The 21,556-nt window shown below is 37.5% G+C and overlaps 1 protein-coding gene across 8 annotated transcripts in view; it reads left to right on the plus strand.

Annotated features, from left to right (window-relative positions):
* Positions 1–21,556, plus strand: part of aak1b (AP2 associated kinase 1b) — a 75,674-nt gene that overhangs the window by 38,918 nt on the left and 15,200 nt on the right. For 4 of the 8 annotated variants that reach the window (XM_079599905.1, XM_079599903.1, XM_079599904.1 and 1 more), the window contains exons 1-16: positions 768–1,772; positions 5,221–5,339; positions 5,768–5,876; positions 12,272–12,414; positions 12,660–12,781; positions 13,333–13,414; positions 14,090–14,222; positions 15,669–15,772; positions 15,936–16,021; positions 16,102–16,268; positions 16,887–16,969; positions 17,571–17,873; positions 19,182–19,357; positions 19,512–19,732; positions 20,334–20,414; positions 20,891–20,950. In XM_079599905.1, the coding sequence (XP_079456031.1) occupies positions 1,607–1,772; positions 5,221–5,339; positions 5,768–5,876; positions 12,272–12,414; positions 12,660–12,781; positions 13,333–13,414; positions 14,090–14,222; positions 15,669–15,772; positions 15,936–16,021; positions 16,102–16,268; positions 16,887–16,969; positions 17,571–17,873; positions 19,182–19,357; positions 19,512–19,732; positions 20,334–20,414; positions 20,891–20,950 (2,155 nt within the window). In that variant the 5' untranslated portion in view covers positions 768–1,606. Of the gene's footprint in view, positions 1–759; positions 1,773–5,220; positions 5,340–5,767; positions 5,877–12,271; positions 12,415–12,659; positions 12,782–13,332; positions 13,415–14,089; positions 14,223–15,668; positions 15,773–15,935; positions 16,022–16,101; positions 16,269–16,886; positions 16,970–17,570; positions 17,874–19,181; positions 19,358–19,511; positions 19,733–20,333; positions 20,415–20,890; positions 20,951–21,556 lie in introns of those variants that run through there. The other 4 variants (XM_079599908.1, XM_079599907.1, XM_079599910.1 and 1 more) reach the window with 3 other exon arrangements.

The raw sequence follows: 21,556 nt of genomic DNA on the forward strand, positions 1-21,556 counted from the left end.
GATTTCCAATGTAGCCTATAGGGGGGAAAACGGCAGTGCCGTTTACTCTCAGGTTACCGATATTTTTTAAAATATCTTCTTTTATGTTCGACAGAAGAAAGAAACTCATACAGGTTTTAAACAACTTGAGGGTGAGTAAATGATGACAGAATATAAATTTTTGGGTGAAATATCTCTTTAATCGCATTGCACGATCCATCATGGATACATAAGTAAATCAGCTATGTTACATATTGCAGCAAATATGTACTTTTGTAATTGTGTACCTATTTGTACATAAAGCTCTTCCCTGTTGACAAGTGTCTCTTCTGAGTAGCATCCACTCTTGACAAAATTGAAAGTGCCCATCCTTCACATAAACTGCTTTCTCCTTTGTTCTTCTTTGCAGTAAATGCCAGTCTTTTTGCTTTGGTTATTTCTTGTTGCTGTTAAAGTATGAAGGTAGTAGTGACCTATACATTTTAAAATGAGTAAAAGTAGGTCTTTGTGGTGCCTATTTACATGTAGATAACAATTTTTTGAATGTTATTTACAATATGTCATTTAAATTCAACATCATTGAAAATAATAGGCTATATATATATATTTTTTTTAAATAACCAAATTATGCCTTTTTTAAATATTATAAATACGTATTTATATGTGGACGCCCCACATTTAGATGACTATGTTGCAAAACTCATAACAATAAAGTACAATGAAGAGTTTTTTCTATTAAGACTTTCGGACTTTTATTATAGTTACTTTAGCGCTGACTTCACTCTTCCGGTGTGGTTTCCGGTTAGCTGGCGCATCTGCAGCATCCGAAGCCGCAGACGAGAATCGCCATGAACAACACGCTCATTTCTGCATGAATTCGATTCTGTCTGATTAAAATCAAATCGCATCCGTTCACCGTTCACCTGCAGGCCACCGACGGGAGCGCGCAGATGAGATGCGAAACGCGTCTGAGTGGGTTCTGCAGGAATGCTAGCGTTAGCTCCTAGCTGATTATATGTTGAATTTAAATTATATATTTTCATCAGTCAAGGGCCGAAATTAATATGCTTATGGGCGTTTAACTCGTGAAATTATCAATCATTCTGATTAATAGCCGCATGTCATCTGTTTTTCTGTGAAAAGTGGGTGCTTTTTCAGAGGCTTTAATGAACTGCACAGCTGGCTGATGATGGAGAGTTTGACTTTCATCCATCCAAACAATCACTTCTGTTGACTTCACATCTGAAGGTTCACTTTTCAACAGGGCTTGAATGTTTACATCGATGTCAGCTGGATTTAAATATTTATATCGTGATATGGGCTCGTGTCACTTGTATAGACACTAGACAAACACATTAATCATATCAGGCCATCGCTGATTGATGCTGTTTATTTGGATATACTCAACTGTGATGCTTTAATTTAGTACATATACTGTTTACAATCGTTTACTTGTACGTTTTTGTGGCTATACGGTTCATTTAAGCTGTGGTCAGCACCAGAGTTGGGCAGCAAGTCCATGTTTGACAGTCGCAGCTGATCTAGACCTCTGGCACCAGAACAACCAACCCTCCCACTTCAGTTTCTTCTAGACTTGCATAAGTGTTTGAGGGATCTTTGACACATCATGAAGAAGTTCTTTGACTCCCGGAGGGAGCTGGTGGGCTCTGGACCCGGTTCTGGAGGGGGAGCTGGAGGTTCTGGATCCAGCAGTGGCGCTGGTGGGAATTTCATCGGTCGGGCTTTCACTGTCGGGAGACACCAGGTCACTGTAGAAGAAACTTTGGCAGAAGGTACGTCAGGCTGATGTTTGACATTTCCTTGCAACTTTTCACTTAACAGGACAGATCTTCGGCTAAGCACATCATAATCGACATCATGAGAATCAAAAACAATGTCAACGATGAAATTCTTTAAGACTGGTTGAATTTAATTTGATTGAGCTTCAAACAATATCCAGATTTGACAATGACAAAGTTATCAACAAAAACATTCAGTGACTATAATTTATAGATGATCGGGGACAAGTGTAATGCATTACTGTAATTGAATTACTTTTCCCATGAAAAAGTAATGGATTTCGCTTATTTTTTCTGTTATTTAATTAGTTACTCCTGATGTAATTACATTAAATGCTGTATAGACTATATAGAACAATTCTATATAAACCAATAGTGGATTTAACATAAAAATGTAACGGATAGTTATACAATATGTTTTTTATGTAACCTTTTCCCTTTAAATACTTAATTATTTTTACAATTTTGTGTTATTTATTTGAAGGAATTAAAAGGGCAGTTTCATGTCTATTGTTCAACTGGTTGAGGTTGATATGGGATTTAGAAAGTAATAAGTAATGTTATACTTTTTAGAGAGAGTAATTAGTACAGTAATCTGATTACACTGTTTAAGATGTAATTAGTAGTAATTAGTAATTAATTACTTTTTTAGAGTAACTTACACAACACTGATTGTAAACAAGGTCATCCTATGGTCATGGAAAAGGGAAATATTATAAAAGTGTTAGCAGTTTGGTAAATTCATAGAAAAGTAATGAAGCTAGATATATATAGATATGAAAGTGTGTGTGTGTGTATATATATATATATATATATATATATATATATATATATATATATATATATATATATAGCCTATATATATATCCACGCACAAATAAATAATGCACATGCAATTTTTTCCTCAAAATTCACTCTTTAAATGTTGTTTAAATGATCAATTGCCAAAGCTGTCAGTTAATTTTGGACTTGCAAAAGGGGCAGGTAGTACTTCTGCCAATCATTGGTCAATGCTGATCATTTTAAAATCGCCAAATATTGAATAATTATTCTGGTTGACATGTCGCTCTGTCACTGCATAATGTTTTCTTTTCGATCCTTTCATGATGTTCAATATTATAGGCCGGTTAGTTACACTTACAGATAATTGAATCCAACAAACAAATGTCGTGCGGGTGAACTGTGGTCAGATCTCTGCTCTTCTCGGCTCCTCTGGCAGCTTTATTTACTGGCCTAAATCCTTTGTCTGGAAATCCCTGCTCATCTGTACTTGGGTGCTGACATGTCCGGCGCTGTGACATGTTATATTCCTAAAGCATTTCATTGATTCTTTTATCATTATTATAATGCAGTTTTTCTATTAATTGTGAGACTATATTGAGTATTTGTACTTTCAAACATTAATTTGCCACATATAATGTTCAAAAGTACAGGGTCAGTAATAATTAATTAAACGATTAATTAAAATGATTTTATTCAGCAAAGATGCATTATATTGTTTAGTTGACAGTATAGACATTAAACATTTATAATGAAAATATTATTTCAAATAAATGCTCTTTTGAACTTTCTATTTATCAAGTAATTATTAATCCTTTAAAAAAAGGTCGCCATTTCCGCAACTGTTGTAAACATATAGCAGTCATAATGTTTCTTGAACACCGCGTATTAGATTTCTGAAGGATCATGTGACACTGAAGACTGGAGTAATGATGCTGAAAATTCAGCTTTGCATGCATCAAAGGACTAAATTAGATGTTAAAATATATATAAATAGAAAAGTAGTTATTTTAAATGGTAATATTTTACAATATTACTGTTTTTACAGTGTTTTTGATCAAATAAATGCAGCCTTGGTGAGTAGAAGACACTTCTTTCAAAAATATTAAAAAAAATCTTTCTAACCCCAAACCTGTATGTGTCAAATCTAACCTGACAATATTGATGTTGATTCAAAGATCCATTTTTTTAGTGAGGAATTTGAAGTCCCCTAAACAATAACAATCTGTCATTATTTACTCTGCCTCGTGTTGTTATAAGAGAGGACATTTAGTTAAGCATAGTATTGACACCATACTAGGAAGTGAATGTTGTCCAGGTTCTGTGAAAGCTTAAATTGTTTAAAAAAGCAATATGAAAATCCTGCCTAAAACCTCTTTTGTGGTGTACAGATGAAAGCATTACATTGGTTGAGTGTGCGTTCATTGGGTCATCGTGAATTGCGTGCGTTATCAGTGTTGTAAAGGACACAGTTGTTTACTCTGTTTAATTTAATTTCCAGTTCACAGATGGAACTGGTAAAGAAGCGAATAGACTTTCAGGCCTGGTGCATCTCAGACTCATCTGTGCTGTTCAAACACCTCTCAGCGTCTTTTTTCAGCTCTGCAATAAACACAAAACACAGATAATCGCACCGATTGTTTGACTGTAAATTGACTGTTTCTATAGAGCTAGAAATATCTGTGTCCTACTTTCCCCCAGCAGTTTCCCCTGTGCCTGCTTTGAGGAATAACACCCTGCTCCACATTGTGCTAACACAGCAAAACCTGAGTGCAAACATACAGGCTCTGATGTCTGACCGGACACTTCAGCATGGACTATAACACCACGAGTAAATGCTTAGACTAAGTGTCTATATGCTGTTCACACACGCCTGCAGTTGCTTACGCTTGTTCCCAGTGCTTCCACTAAAAATGTCTGGCTCAACGAAACACAATTTAATGCTTGCATGCAGAAATGTGAAGAATGGATTTTTTAAGTGAACTTATAGACAGGGTGACCGGTGTTTGATCCCAAATAGTCCCTCTGTGGTTAAAATCCAGCTTTTAATGTTGTTTATATGTCTGTATGTGGTGTTTTTAATATACTTTAAGACAAACTAAGTGCAAATTCATTAGTCAACACCATTGCTGAGTATTTTCTCCTTAAAACTGCAGTGAACAGTTTTAAAAACACGGTTTGAAGTCGCTGGTGTTTCTGACGACACAAACTACCTTGTAACCAATCACAACAACGAGTGGAGGCGGGACTAATTTGCATATTCATAGAACCGCGTATACCAAATGAGGAAAGGGTGTAGAGTTATATTCAAGCTATTCTAAGGCATGAAGAAATGTTTTCAAGGAAAAAACTTTCAAATATGTCATTTTGGTGATCAAAGATGAGTTTTAAGGAATAAAATTGACTGCAGGGGGACTTTAAATAATCATATTAATATCAATAATTTATTATTATTGCTGTTTTGATTTATTACAAATGAACTATTTAAAAAATAAATAAATGATTTTATATAATATAATAATTCTAACAAAAGAAAATTCTAATGTAAACTGAATTAAAATTCCTGCTGATTTCCACATGGAGGCAGTGTTGTGGTGTAAATATCAGCTTACTCCTTTAGTTTTCAGCAAAAGCATTTAAACTTGTGTGCTTTCCTTTGCAGGCGGCTTTGCAATCGTCTTCTTAGTGCGGACGAATCAGGGTGTGCGCTGCGCACTAAAGAGGATGTATGTCAACAACGAATACGACCTGCAGGTCTGCAAGCGCGAGATCCAGATCATGGTGAGCATGATGAAATGTCTTCTGTGCTTTAACACTGATAAGATCATTTATATTTGAGACATGTTATGCTGTAAAAACATGACTTGCACTACTGTTCAAAAGTTTGAGGTCAGTAAGTTTTTTATTTATTTAGCAAGAATAGATTAAATTGATCTAAGGTGACAGTAAAGACGTTTACAATGTTCCCAAAGATTTCTAGTTTAAATAAACGCTGTTCTTTTGAACTTTCAATTCATAAATGACTGTTTTTATGATCAAATAAATGCAGCATTGGTGACATAAGAAAGTTTTTTTTTAATAGCAGGTACCATACAATATTTATTTTAATATAGTATTTAAAAAATCTGTGCTTTTTGTGACGTGGGCCTGCTTGAGCTCATTTCGTCTGATTCATTCACACTTTCTGTTCTTTGTGGATTGTATTCCAGCGGGATCTCAACGGTCACAAGAACATCGTTGGGTTCCTGGACTCCAGCATCACGGCTGTAGGAGGTGGAGACGTGTGGGAGGTGTTTATCCTCATGGACTTCTGCAAAGGTAAGTCTGCCTTTCAGCCCCATAATGCCTCTGTGCACGGCCGCCTTGTGCTCTGTGTGGGAAAACAAACATGCATTTGACAGAGTAAACTTAAATACAGATTAGTCAACTAGACAACTGTACTACCTATATGACAAACAGTGATGTGACTAAAAGCTAAAAATACTCCAATGTTTATGTTAAGCATCTTTCCAAAGCAGGGAACTACACTGCGACCAAAATGGTCGCATATGCGACCTTTTGAAATGCCATTGCGACCCTAATTTTTAATGGGTCGCAAATGTATCACTGATTATTTTTGTTCCTACCTTATGTTTTAGGCAATATGCTATGATTTACTATGAGCATTTATTAAAACAGAAATTTGTATTTTAAGAATACGTTTTATAACGTGCTCTGAGCATTCAACACAAAGTTGGCTTCAGCCCCGCGACTTATAAAGTAATCGGGTTGATGTGCGCGTTTACATGTCACACGTTTCCCGCTGTTCGCGCATAACCATTCTCCTCTATTGGTTCTTTATGTGTTTTAAACAGCAGACGTAATATTAATCCGTCTCTGGTCATGATTTGGAGACAATGAGCATTGAACCGGTTTGCCGTGCTGCTTATATTTATCACGCCATAAAAATGCCCCTCCCCGCGGCCAAAACCAGTCGTCTGTGGATGAGAATCCAAAACAATTAGTGGGACGTTGTCCTGCTTCACTTCACAGGCGCTGAGTGAAATGAGAATTTTAGAATGACGGGACACTCATTTATATTACACTTTATTCAACAGGAAGAACAGCTCGTTCCGCGCGTCATACGTCATTGTACATGCGCAGTCCTTTCAGTTTCGGTTTTCAATCCGATCAAGTGTTGACATGTTCTCTCGATCGCATTACAAAAGGAATAAACCACCCCTTTCAATCCGATCGAAATTGCATTCGGATCGAGCTCAATCCGATCGATTAAGGTGTTTACATGAAGATTTTTTTAGTCCGATTGAGCCGTCAATCCGATTATAAGTGTCCATGTAAATGGAAGCTTCACAATGACAGTATGAAGCACGCAAAATGTATAGACATGTACATATCCCGTGACGCAGCAGCCCTCCCTACTGCATTTCGGCGTCAAGCAAACCGAGCAAGTGAGGAATCTGAATTGATAATTAGGCTAAGTTCAATGTAGCTTATAATATAGCCTTATTTGTGGCTTATTATATTTCACTTAATTGTGAAGTAGACATGCATTTTTTTTATTATCTTTAATACTGAATAGTCAATAGCTGCTGAAAATCTATTATTATTTTATGGATTATATTTATTTTATTTTAAGAGTTCAGGAGTCTGCCCATCTGTGGCAACCATAGCATGTTGAAATCCAAAAGAAATTAATTTAGCACATTATTGTGTACTGTATTTTCTATTGCAGTAAATCTATCCCAACCAATGTTAAAGAAAACAAGGCGGCATGTGGTTTAAAAGATGGAAAGTAAAATAAAAAGCACATCTGTATGCAATACAGTTTCATTATTGTTCATTATTATCCAGAGCGGCTTACTATAAATAATTTGTGCGACCAAATCATGTTTTGCGCCAGTAACTGAAAAAGTTAGTAGCGCAAGTGCCACCAGTGGAAAAGGTTAGTGTAGTTCCCTGCAAAGAATAGTTAACAACTAATAAGACTTTCTTTTCAAATGTCTTATTAAATTTCCCTTTTATTTAGTGTGTGTTCACTGTTCACTCTTGTAGTTTAGTTATTTCGGTCCTGACCAAAGGAAAAAATAGTCCTGGTTCACTTAGCGTTCAAACTATATATTTTTTTACACTAAACCTAAAGATACAAAAAACAAAAACAAAAGAAAAACGCTTTTATGACTTATATTTTGAAAAGGAACGTACTGGACATCCAAAACAATGCTTTGTTCTGGGCTAAATGTGCATGTGATGCTATTTTCATCAGATGAGAACTCACAAAGAATTTAGAAAATGTGTAAATGAGCCAAAACCACACTAAAAATTCTTCTGATCTGCTGCAAGAATATTGCAATTCTGCCACCTGTACTGACCTGTAATATGCAACATTGCTCCTATGACAAGAAAAATCAAGTATGTTTGAGCGTTCTGCCCTTTTTAGGTTCGCATCTTGTGAAGTCACGTCCTGTTTAAGATGACATGCTGTCTTCATCTGATAGGGTTTCCCTGTCTTGATTGGTTAATTCAAGATGTTATTCTTAGACTTTCGTAAAGCTCAGAACAGTTTGATTTTTTCATTATTCTAAAAGATGCTTGTTTCTTTCTTTTGAGTCTTCACAAAGGCCAACCCATTGGATGTATTGAATGCGGCCATGACGTGATATTGATACTTACAAGATATTGATTGAGATAAACGTGCTTGTTAGGGAGTCAAATTAAGGCAAATTGACATCATTGCTGGCGAATTGAAAAGGCAGATTCACTCTCTAACAGTAGGTTGCGCTTATAGAACAGCGGCAACATGCCGTTTCTTTGGTTACTGCTGTACACTTCCTATATTTTGCATGTCATAAACTTTTTGAGCTTGGTACAGTATCTGTTCTGCTGGCGCATCTGCTCTCTTCTTTGCATCCGTCTTCAGCGTGTCCCGTCTGGCCTGTGTTAACGTCTTGTTTAAGAGACTTTGGAATAGAGATACAGTCATGGTCAGAATTAATGGCACCCCTGGTAAATATGATCAAAACTGGCTGTAAAAAATAAATCTGCATTGTTTATCCTTTTGATCTTTCATTAAAAAAATTGTCAAAATTCTAACCTTTCATTGAAGCAAGAGAATTGAAAGTGGGGCTAAATCACATTATGAAATAAATGTTTTTCTCCTAAACACGTTGGCCACAATTATTGGCACCCTTTTATTAAATACTTTTTGCAACCTCCTTTTGCCAAGATAACAGCTCTGAGTTTTCTCCTATAATGCCTGATGAGTTTGGAGAACACCTGACCCGAGATCAGAGATCATTCCTCCATACAGAATCTCTCCAGATCCTGCAGATTCCCAGATCCATGTTGGTGCTTCTTCTCTTCAGTTCAGTCCACTCATTTTCTATAGGGTTCCGGCCAGGGACTGGGATGGCCATTGCAGATCTTGGTTTTGTGCTCAGTGACCCATTTTTGTTTTGATTTTGATATTTGTTTTTGGATCACTGTCCTGTTGGAAGATCCAAACATGGCCCGTTATAAGATTTCTAGCACAGTCTGTTAGGTTTCGATTTTTTATCTGTTGGTATTTGATCCAATCCATGATGCCATGTATCTGAACAAGATGTCCAGGACCTCTGGCAGAAAATTAGGCCCACAGCAGTAAAGATACAGCAGAGTATTTCATTTTACACATGGGGTACTTTTTTATCCCTGTGTGCACCAAACCCATCTTACGTGTTTGCTGCCAAAAAAGCTTTTTTGTTTTTGTTTCATCTGACCATAGAACCCGTCCCGTTTGAAGTGCCAGTTGTGTCCGGTACTTTTCAAACGTTCTATGGACAGAGGAACCAAAAAAATAGCTTTTTTGGCAGCAAACACGTAAGATGGGTTTGGTGCACACAGGGATAAAAAAGTACCCCATGTGTAAAATGAAATACTCTGCTGTATCTTTACTGCTGTGGGCCTAATTTTCTGCCAGAGGTCCTGGACATCTTGTTCAGATACATGGCATCATGGATTGGATCAAATACCAACAGATAAAAAATCGAAACCTAACAGACTGTGCTAGAAATCTTATAACGGGCCATGTTTGGATCTTCCAACAGGACAGTGATCCATAAACAAATATCAAAATCAAAACAAAAATGGGTCACTGAGCACAAAACCAAGATCTGCAATGGCCATCCCAGTCCCTGGCCTGAACCCTATAGAAAATGAGTGGACTGAACTGAAGAGAAGAAGCACCAACATGGATCTGGGAATCTGCAGGATCTGGAGAGATTCTGTGTGGAGGAATGATCTCTGATCTCGGGTCAGGTGTTCTCCAAACTCATCAGGCATTATAGGAGAAAACTCAGAGCTGTTATCTTGGCAAAAGGAGGTTGCAAAAAGTATTTAATAAAAGGGTGCCAATAATTGTGGCCAACGTGTTTTGGAGAAAAACATTTATTTCATAATGTGATTTAGCCCCACTTTCAATTCTCTTGCTTCAATGAAAGGTTAGAATTTTGGCAATTTTTTGAATGAAAGATCAAAAGGATAAACAATGCAGATTTATTTTTTACTGCCAGTTTTGATCATATTTACCAGGGGTGCCATTAATTCTGACCATGACCGTATAGGCCAAAAATAAAAGGAAAAGAAAGAAAAATATTTCTGGCTGGACGACTGGTGCATCTCTATTTGGAAGCAGCTTTTCAGGGGTTTTCAAGCTCCACTTGTTTGGTGCGCACCAGGGTTTGGATATCGGCGTTCACGCTTATTCAAATGAACCGCACTAACAAAGCAATCGCACCAGAGTTCGTTTTAAATGAACTAAACATGCCAAGTGTGAACACAGCCTTAAAAGGATCTTTGATTTATTTTATTTTGAATGTGTTTACACAGCCACAAAAGACGCCTGCTCTCCACCTACTGACCTAATGCGTCAACATTATTGGGAAGCGCACTAGCCAGACGGGATTTAAACTTTGTCGGCTGGAGACCCAAGTTTGGTTTGAAGATGAAAAACGTACCAAGCACAATGTTCTCTCACCATTCCTGATTTCTAACACTCACTCACTCGCAGCGTTTGGCTGATCTTGCGGCTGTCAGAGCAGAAAAGAAAGCTGATGCTCTCCGAGTGTTTTTCTGTGTTCTCCGGGAGCGTTCATGTGTAAATTGCACAAGCTTATTTTGTCCATTTGATAGAAAAATCTGAAAGAACTGCCTATAGACCCTTCCCTTGAAGAAATCAGGACAAGTGGACAAAAGAGACCGATTAAAACACCAGGTGTAAACGGGAATGTGTCTTCCTCATCTACTTGTGATCCGATCGACCAAAACGCATTTTAATACCAGGGGTGCTTCTCAATTCTTATTTGTGCATCTTCGTTTCCTTTCCTCGAGTCTCAGCTCCACCCCCTGCAAGGAAAAGACGTGAGGACGGAGGAATCGAAGGAAGGCTTATTTATACATTGGAATACTTGATCACTCGAGCGTCACTTCATAACGTCATCAGCCGCGCTCAAAGGATCTGTCCATATGTTGTTGAAGTTTGGTTATTTAAGAAATTCATAATAATAATAAAGCAAGGAGACGAGGAGGGATATTGAGAAGCACCCCAGGTGTAAACAGGGCCTTATATACAGTATCTCCTCTTGTACAAGGTGTTTGTGCTATTTATACAATTCATCCACCTGGAGGCGCTCTTTAGATAGATTTCAGACCTCCATCACAGCCTGACAAGACCTTATATCCTAATCTTCTTGTACCTTGAGAAAGCTTTTCTGTACTCAAAGTCTCGAATTGTGTAAGGCCGGTATGTCATCTTTTAACAGCACCTACACAATAAACTAATCCTCACTACTGGAAAAACGTTTTCCAGTGTCCTCATCTGAAAGGGTTTCCCTAGGTCTTGATTGGTTAATTTGCTAAAAGAGGTTATCCTTAGAATTTCGTAAAGCCCAGAACAGATTGATTTTTTCATTATTCCAAAAGAGCTCGTTTCTTTCTTTTGAGTCTTCACAAAAAGGCCAACCCATTGGATGTGAATGCGGCTTTCACAGCGAGCTTCCATCACGTGATATTGATACTTACAAGATATTGATTGAAATTTAAACATGCTCGCTAGGGAGTGAAATGAAGGCAAATTGACATAATTGCTGGCTAATTGACTTCTGAAGTGCTTACAGATGGATTTAAGGGCCGACATGTGGGTTCTTGTGTTCAGATATATAATGTCCAGGGATACACTTTGAATTAATTGTTTAGATTTGGACTGTGGGTTTATCTTTCTAATTTCACATAGTGTCTCTGCTTTAAATGGATAGTTCATTTTAAAATGAAAATTCTGTCATCATATACTCACTCTCAAGTTGTTTCAAACCTGTATGAATTTCTTTCTTCTGCTGAACACAAAGGAAGATATTTTGAAGAATGTCAGTAACCAAACAGTTAACTGGTCCCATTGACTTCCATAGTATTTTTTTTTTCCTACTATGGATACTGACATTCTTCAAAATATCTTCCTTTATGTTCAGCAGAAAAAAGAAATCCATACAGGTTTGAAACAACTTGAGGTTGAGTATATATGATGACAGAATTTTCATTTTAAAGTGAACTAACCCTTTAATTCTCCTCAAGAACCTCAGAGAAAACCCTCTCAATCGCAACGCTTTGAATACTATCCTGGTTTTCTTGGTGTTTACTTGGTTCTGGTATTGTAGTGTTCTACATCTCTGTTTGTTTGCGTGCAGGTGGTCAGGTGGTGAACCTAATGAACCAGCGTTTGCAGACGGGCTTCAGCGAACAGGAAGCGCTCCAGATCTTCTGTGACACGTGTGAGGCTCTGGCACGTCTGCACCAGTTCAAAACTCCCATAATCCACCGAGACCTCAAGGTTCCTTTATTTTCTGCTTTGCTTTTCTACTTCTCTTATGAGCAGCACTTTTTTCTAAGAAAAAGTGTTTCAGTTTGGGCTATTGATTACATGAGTCACAGTTACAGCTGTTTGTGACTGACTGTTACCTTGGTAAAACTACTTCATAATGAACACTTGATCAAGAGTTTAAAAAAAAAACATTATTTCATTAGTTGAAGATGTGATGTTGTACTGGAGTGTAATTTGTGTATGACTCTTTGCAGGTGGAAAACATCCTGCTTCATGACAGAGGACACTATGTTCTGTGTGATTTTGGCAGCGCCACCATGAAGTTCCAGAACCCCCAGAGTGAAGGAGTGACCGTGGTGGAGGACGAAATTAAAAAGTAATTCTCTCCAATCAGCCTTTTTCTGTGAAAGTCAATTTGGTTTGTTACCAGGTGAAATCGGCAGAGGAGGTTTTCCTACTAATGTGCAGAACTCAGAACAGTGATGAATATAAAAATATATTTTATTCAACATTTTCTCACGGTCATTACTGGAGGTGAGTCCACTCACTTCACGGATTCCAAGAGGCTATTGATTATTTGGAATGAATATGCATAATGTTGTAAATTGTTGTATTGATGCATTGAACCTTCCTATATTGACATGTTGGGTGAGTGATCAGAAAAAATATAAAACATTGTTAATCAAGACTATAGACAGATCATATACTTTTTTTCCTCCATTAAAGTAGATGGCCAATAACCATTATGATGGATACAATTCTAAGTCTGTACTGTTCATCGTTCAACCTAGAATTTTGAGGTGAAATCGGCCATTAAAAAATTGCTTGTATTTATTGCAAATTATGACAAATTTCTTTTGATGTGATAATAATAATAATAGCACTAATTATAATGGAGAGTTTTATGAAATTGTCTGTTTTGTTAAGGTACACAACCCTGTCCTATCGTGCTCCTGAAATGGTGAACCTGTACAACAGCAAAATTATCACCACTAAAGCAGATATCTGGGTAAGTAAATATATTAAAGATATCAGAAGATATTTTAAAGTAATTGGCTTTTCTACCCAGTTGTAACTGAGAGCGGGTCTGGGGAAGGTTCATTCACAGCCCATTTCCAAAGGGACGTCACTCAAATGCCTCTGGGTGCAATTGGATAGACCTAAAACCAATCAGAGTGATTGTCATTGTGTAAATCCCGCCTCAACGTTTGTGATTGGTGCCTCGATTTGGAAAAATTGGAAATGGGCTTGAATGGGCTCTTGGCCAGACGGACTTGCAGAGCATATCTCAAATTTGCTGGAAGTTCGTCAGGGTTTTCCCAGGCTATGGCTTTTCTTAAGCTTTTCGAATCTATCTTTCACCAGACTAATAGCAAGTTTGCTAAATCAATGCCTAAATAGCTGTTAGGTAATTGGTTATATTAACGTCAGTAGATAAGGAAAGTCATTCCAGAAGAGATTACAAAATGTTTGCAATAAGACCAGAATGTGTATTTAAAAAATAAGTATGGTCAATTTTGCTTTCTTATTAACTTTAATGTATGCTTGTTTTGTACCAAAAAAGAACAGAAGTTATAAGACTGTTTAATTAACCATATTCAAGGCTTTTATACATTATATTTTGACCTCAATCAAGGGTCTTTTTCCCGTACTGTACAATGACGTGTGTTCTTTGTTCTTTCAGGCAATGGGCTGTCTGCTCTATAAAATCTGTTTCTTCACATTGCCCTTTGGTGAGAGTCAGGTGGCCATTTGTGATGGCAACTTCACCATTCCAGACAATTCCCGCTACTCACAGGACATGCACCGTCTCATCCGTAAGTATCTGTCTGCCGCTGCTCGCGTCTCGCACCAGGTGTGTGTCCGTCTCACCACTGGCTCAGTATGGCTGTGGGTCTCACTTGAAAGGGCCAAAACTGAAATTTTGTCATCATTTATTCACCCTCAAGTCCTTTCTTTCTTCTGTGGAACACAAATGGGGAATATTCAAAGAAAATCCCAGTCTTTAATTAAAGGTTATGGAAATTACAGAGTAGCTTTGTGTGACGAACAGAGCAAAATGTAAGTCAAAATCTTTCTATCTAATCTTATCTTCCCTTCTTTTGTAGATATTTAAAATAAAAAACATGGCAACATTAATGTCAATTTTGTTTTGTTTAGGGAAAAATAATGGTGTTTGGCTTTTTAATGGTGTCAACACCATTTTATTGTTTATATGGCTACGTTCAGACTGTCAGTCCAAATCTGATCAGATTTTGCAAGTGTGAACGGCAAAAAATCACAAGAAATGCAATTTTTCCAAATCCATTTTGAGGTATATGCATATGCATATCTGGAAATCCGTTTCAGTTTGACTGATCTTATCGGATTTCGCGTACCGTAGTTTATGTGACTTTCTCACCTCGCATAAAACGTAAATGTCAGGCGTTGTTTTAGGAAACATGCTGAAAGTTGCTGCAGAAACAAGGTTATGTTGTTGCAAAGTGCTGGACGAGCAGAAAATAACATTATTACGGAGACATGTTTTGAGACCGATATTTCCAGAGTTTTCCAATAGGAAACAGATAATCATATTTGGATTGAAATTGTGAACGTAGCATAAGATAGTCGATTTTAGAGCTTTAATGAAGTGATATTTTAAATACAGGTCATGAACAGTTCACCAATTTTTTTTTAATTCTTTTAACATTTACTCACCCTCATGTCGTTCCAAATCTGTATGACATTTTTTCTTCTAATAAACATAAAATAATATTTTTTTTAAAGAATGTTGGTAACCAAACAGTTTCGGTTCCCATTGACTTCCTTTGTATTTTTTGTCCACACAATGGAAGTCAACGGGAGCCAGATAAGAAAGTAAGATATACAGGTTTGGAACAACATGATCATGAGTAAATGATGACAGAATTGACATTTTTGGGTGAACTTATTCCTTTTCATTTCAGTCTGTTGCTCACACAAAGCTATCACTTTTGTGGTACTTTTAGTAATTTAGGATCTTGACAGCCCATTACATGGAAAAGATTGGCATACTCATTTAGTGTTTCATGGATGTACAAATGGGTTTTGAACAACTTGATGGTGATTAAATGATGAAGACTTTCTAATTTTTGGATGTACTATTCCTTCAACTTACTCTATTTATGAACGTTTATACCGATCATCCACTCTCCTCTTTTTTTCCTTTGTCACGTTGTGACACTCTCTCCCTTCCTCCCACTCTCCCTCCTCTTTACCTCTCTTTGTGGTGGTGATTTTATCAGGGTACATGCTGGAACCAGACCCTGATAAGAGGCCTGACATTTATCAGGTGTCCTATTTTGCTTTCAAACTGGGCCGGCGGGACTGCCCTGTCCTAAACGTCAAGGTTAGTCTCTTTCCTTCCTCTCCTCCAGGGTTACTCTCGGCCTGTTGTTGGGTCAGCACTTTTACCTCTGGGATCAGTTGTTGGATTGGGTGCTTGTGTGCGTCAGCCTGCAGGAATGCCTGAAATCATAAAAACTAAACTAATCTGAAATATGTCCCCCTAGAATTCTCCCATTCCTGCTAAACTTCCTGAGCCAATCAGAGCGAGTGAAGCAGCTGCGAAGAAGAGCCAAACGCAGATTAAGGCGAGGTACGTGTCCAGAGGCTCCATTGTGCTTTATGGTCGGTAAATTTGACCTGGTCTCATTTGTCTCTGTTTTTGTCCCGTAGACTTACAGACCCCATTCCCACCACTGAAACTTCCATCACCCCTCGCCAGCGGCCCAAAGCAGCACAATCCCAGTCTCAGGCACTAGGAGGCATCCTGCCCATCCAGCCTGCTGCCCTGACCCCACGCAAGAGAGCCAACTTACCCGCCGGAGCCGCCCAGCCAATAGGTACAAATGATGAAATATTTGTCACAGTTCTCTGTGTATTAGCACAAAATAAGCTTAAGGCAAACAGTAGTTTTAACATGAACTTAAAATCCCATTCATAAAAAACGTACTATTCAGAACGTGACGGAGAATATTGAGCTGGGTGATGTTGAGAAGTGCTATTATCGTGCAGTGTTTAGATATAGCCAACCGAAGCAGAGAAAATATTTTTTTGTAAAAAAAAAAAAAAATATTTGACAACATTAGTATTTATAATATATTTTTGTTATAAATAAATGTATAATAAACATACATTCAATAATAATACATATTAAATGTATAACATTTTAAATGTATAACTTAAATGTTCAATATATATATATATATATATTTATATATATATATATATATATATATATATATATATATATATATATTTATAAATATATATCTTTAATACAATATTTTGTTTATTGTAGTTTTTAATTAGTGTCATTTTTAATTTAACATTTTATCATGTATAGCACCTTTTATCATTATCTTTATAAAAATATATCAAACATATTAAATAAATCATACATATATTGACATTTATCAAAATGCACCACATCTATCCACTAAGTTCTCTGTGTTTCCCAGCGGTCAGTGTGAACTTGGCTCAGCCAGCTGCAGCTCTTCAGTCTCAGAAAGCCCTGGCGTCTCCAGCCCCACAGCATAAAACGGTCTGTATTTCACTTCACTAATCCAATCCCACAATACACAGCTCTTTTTAATTGCATAATATATTATAAAAGAATGTTAGAAATTAGTATGTCATTGTTAAAAATAACAAAAATGCAGGTTGGCAAGGAACTGAGATGAAATGAGGAAAAGCAGCTATGCTATTCTATTTGAACTTTATTACATTTAATTCCATGGAAGAATGTGTAACTTCTGTGCATCTAATGTCACCAAGTATGACTAGAAAAATGACTGATTTCCAAAAGGCTTTGTAAACATCATTTCCATCTTTTGTTGGTAGGACAAACATAGGCCTATAGCCCTGCCTCAAACTCACGCTATTAGTTGTGAGAGATTGAATTCGTATTGAATTCAAATATTGGTTTGAAGTCCTACGAAAGCAGTAGAAAGTAGTGAAGTCTGGATAAAAAGAAATAAGAGTCAGATCTATATGACGTATAGGCATCACATAATTTAATCCATTTCAATGACTCTTCCAGCCTGTAGATTGCATGTATTAAATGAAACCTACAGTCTGGGGTGTGAAGGTCACTTTTACAGTTTGCATCATGGTATAGTTGTCTGGTGCTGTCTGTGTGCCAGCCCGTGCAGCCGATCCCCATCACAGCAGCGGCTGCGGCAGGAGGAGGGGGTGTTCCAGTAGCAGCGGGTAACCCTGCGCCTCAGAAAGCTGTAGCCACTCCTCCTCCATCCAGCCCTGCGCCGCCCACCGCACCGGCACGGAGCGCCCGTCGCAAGCAGGCGCCAGCGGCTCAGCAGCAGCCCATGCCCGTCCAGCCCACCACCACTCAGCCGGCTGGTGCCCCGCTTCCAGCACAGGCAGAGCCCGCTGTCCAGCAGCCAGCGCCTCAATCCCAGATCAGCCCAGAGAACGCAGAGGAGAGGGTAATCACCTCCACCCTGTGCATGCTGCTCTGTCCTGTCCTGTCCTGTCCTGTCAAAGAGCTGGCAGACTCACACTCACTGTTGAAGCACCTCATGCAGTGCCTCATCATCCATTGTTTTGCATCCATCCCTGGTTTATTTTGGATCCGCGTAGATGGTTTTGATTGTTTGTGTGACGGGTGTTTGCTCGTTTTGGTTTATTTGCTCTGAAAAATGTCTGAAGACTGTGACAGACAATGTTTTTGCTAAAACAATACGTTTTGATGAAGTTAAAATCTAATGGTGTTTATTCTTCATTTACACTGCATTCAAATCTGATTTGTTTGTAATGAAAATGAATGATGAAATCAGAGCCATTTGTTCAGACAGTGTAGTAAATATCCTGTGTAATTAGATGTTGATTTAGAAATGACTTAAGTATCAGCGTCATGATGCAAAGAGGGACAAAATAAGTCATTTACTACACAGTACTATTTTTCACATTTACTATTCACTAAACACTAACATCAAAATGTCGAAATCTGTACTTTTTTTCAATATTTTTGAAAGAAGCCTCTTATGCTCACCAAGACTGCATTTATTTGATAAAAACATATTAAAAAGAGTAATATTGTGAAATAATATTACAATATAAAATAACTTTTTTTTCTATTTGAATATACTTTAAAATGTAATTTATTCCTGTGATGGCAAATCTACATTTTCAGAAGCCATTTATCCAGTCACATGATCCTTCAGAAATCATTCTTATATGCTTTATCAAAGTTGAAAACAGTTGCTGCTTAATGTTTTTGGTGGAAACTGTGATACTTTTTCCAGGATTCTTTGATGAATAAAAGTTTAAAAGAACAGCATTTATTTAAAATATAAATCTTTTGTAACATAAAAAATGTCTTTACTGTCACTTTTGGCCAATCTAATGCATTCTTGCTGAACAAAAGTATTAATTTTGTTTAAAAAAAGTCTTACTAACCACAAAGAGATGTGATTTCGGATTGGGTTTATAAAATGTATATTTTTCTACTATTACGCCAGTACTTTTTCGTCTGATACGCCAAATTTTACGGCAAAAATCAGATTTTTACTACCTGTCTAAATTTAGAGGTAATTGAATTGAGAAGTCATTTTGGAAGTCATCTGTTAATATTTTTATTTTATATCTGTATTCATTGACGCTTGATCAATCACCTTTTGTTTTCATTTTGTTTTTAACATTTGTAAATTTCATTTGCATGTCACACTCTAATTTCTCTGTATTTTATGAGTTCTTAGTTGCTTCATCCTCCTGTCTTTTCATCTTGTCCTCAGCCTGTGGTCCCTAGCCTGTCTCAGACTCCTCCATCGTCCCCGAGGACGGCCCAGAAGGCGGGGCACAGGCGCATCCAGAGTGATGTCACACACAGTGCTATGTTCGGAGTGCCGGTCAGCACGTCCACTCAGCAGCTGCAGGCGGCCACAGCAGAAGCCAGCCTTAATAAGTCAAAGTGAGAAATCAAACCTACAAATATAGAATTTAAACCCTTCGCAATGTGACACTGCCATTATACAGCCTACATAATCAAGAAGAAGTGTTCTGTCACCTTCGAACCTACTTAAACTAATATATGAACACTTCTTTCATTGTTTGGACACAATTAGGTCAGCCAGTGCCACCCCTTCCAACTCTCCCCAGTCCTCCCAGCAGAGTGTGTACCAGCCTGCCCAGCAAGGCAGCGTTTCTGTCCCCCAAGCTCCTGCTTCAGCCGCTAGCCTGACGAGCCCCCCGGTCCAGCCTACCTGGAATCCCTTCGGAGACGACAATTTCTCCAAACTCACGGCTGAGGACCTGCTCAACAAAGACTTCACCAAGCTAGCTGATGGTAACTTTGCTTGCTCACACACTTTGCAGAATGCAGTTATCAATGTTTTAAAGGCTACATCTACATGAATCCAGATTCATCCAAAAACGCTCTCCGTCCACACTTGCGTTTCCAAACGTTTTTTGTACACTGAAATGTCAAAAAAATGCCAAAATCATGTTACTGTGTATGCGTAAAACATAAGAAAAACTCACTGAGATGATACAGAGAGACCAAACATAATACAATCATTTTATTAGCAAAATATCCCACCATTTACTGGTGCACCCAGTTTGCACTCAGTCGCCATTCTATGGTCTAAAATGCAATTGTTCTTATATTTTACATAGTACATTTTCTGTCATCTTTGCAAGAATATAATGAAGATTGTACAAAGTAACATTTATCTTTAACAACACTGTGAAAGTTAATGGCACATAGCAGACACAAACCAGTGTAAACAGAGATATCTATCGGTGCAATATGCATGACTAAACATGCTTCATAAGTTTCAAATACCTGTTTTAGATTTATCCACTTGGGAGTTTCTTTTAAAAAAAAAGTGTTTTCAAGTGGAGCCAGATTAGTGTGGATGTAGCCAAAGTGTTTTTGCTGTTTGCAGAACCTGTTGAACCTCTGATTGCTGCTACTGAGAGTCTTATTCCCGACCTGGAGGCTGCAGAACCTGCTCCTCCACCTCCCGGTAAGTGTACCATCAGCCCTAATCTGATGTTCCACTCTTAAAGATATTTGAGTGAATTGAACTCACTCAGCAAATATGAATCACTGCAAATCCCCCCAAGTCCCTAATCCACTGCAAATCCCCCTCATTGTGAATCCTTGCTGCTTGTTCCATACGCGTGAGAGTGCCAGTCCCTCTCTTTATTTCGATACCATTCCTGGCCTCCTTCGCTAAATGTCAGCACATGCTCAGTATATCTAGAGGGAGTCAAACTGGTCTCCAGAATCAGCGGGAGACTCCTATTAACATGAAACACTCCAGTACGATGTGCCCTTTGAATCGCATCCCACCACTTACCTCAGCATCCCTGCTGAGCTGCTTGTCAGTGTCTTTGTGCTTCTTCTGTTTATACCTATGCTTAGCATTTAATGATTCCCGTTGATGTCCAGCTCTTCTTGACTACCTTATGCCCATTTTCTTTCTCTGCTCTCATACAGCTGAAAGACCCACTGACATTCTGGGCTTGGAATCGGGAGCTGGTTTTCTAGCTGTGCCAGGTAATGCAGAGGTCCATGCCAGCTGTGCTCACCTCAGTACTCATCACACATATGCAGTTGTCACCATACCAAATACCTATTCTGGTGAAATTTTGTGATGCACAGTAACATTTTTGATACCAAAGCGATCACTATTGTACTATTGAACAATATTTTTTATTTAAAAAAAAAAATGATATTAACAAATGAATCCTGACACGTTCTTCAGGCTTTTCTAGTCATTTTTTAAATAAACTCTTAAGAACATTTAAATAATACATTAAAGAACAAAGAAATAAAAAGCAATAGAATAAATGCGGAACAAAGAAATAAATTATAATTATATAAAGCTGCTTGAGCTTTATCAGATATCATTCAAAAAAAATAAGTATTAAAGTAAACATTTAGAAATTTGAAAATAAATTAATCAAATATAAAAGGAAATTACTGAAATAATTGCTGTTGTCTTCACGGCAAGATTATTTGATATTTAAGACTGATTGGATGCTGTTAAGTGAAAAACTGCTGTAGTTTATTTTGATTTATCTTTATACCGAACTTTGTGTTGTTGTTTGATTCTTTTTTTTTTTTTTTTTTTTTTTTTGCATTTACTTAAGGCAAGCCAAA

This window comes from Phoxinus phoxinus, assembly GCF_949152265.1.
Source record: "Phoxinus phoxinus genome assembly, chromosome: 23".
In the NCBI taxonomy this organism is placed as follows: Eukaryota; Metazoa; Chordata; class Actinopteri; order Cypriniformes; family Leuciscidae; genus Phoxinus; species Phoxinus phoxinus.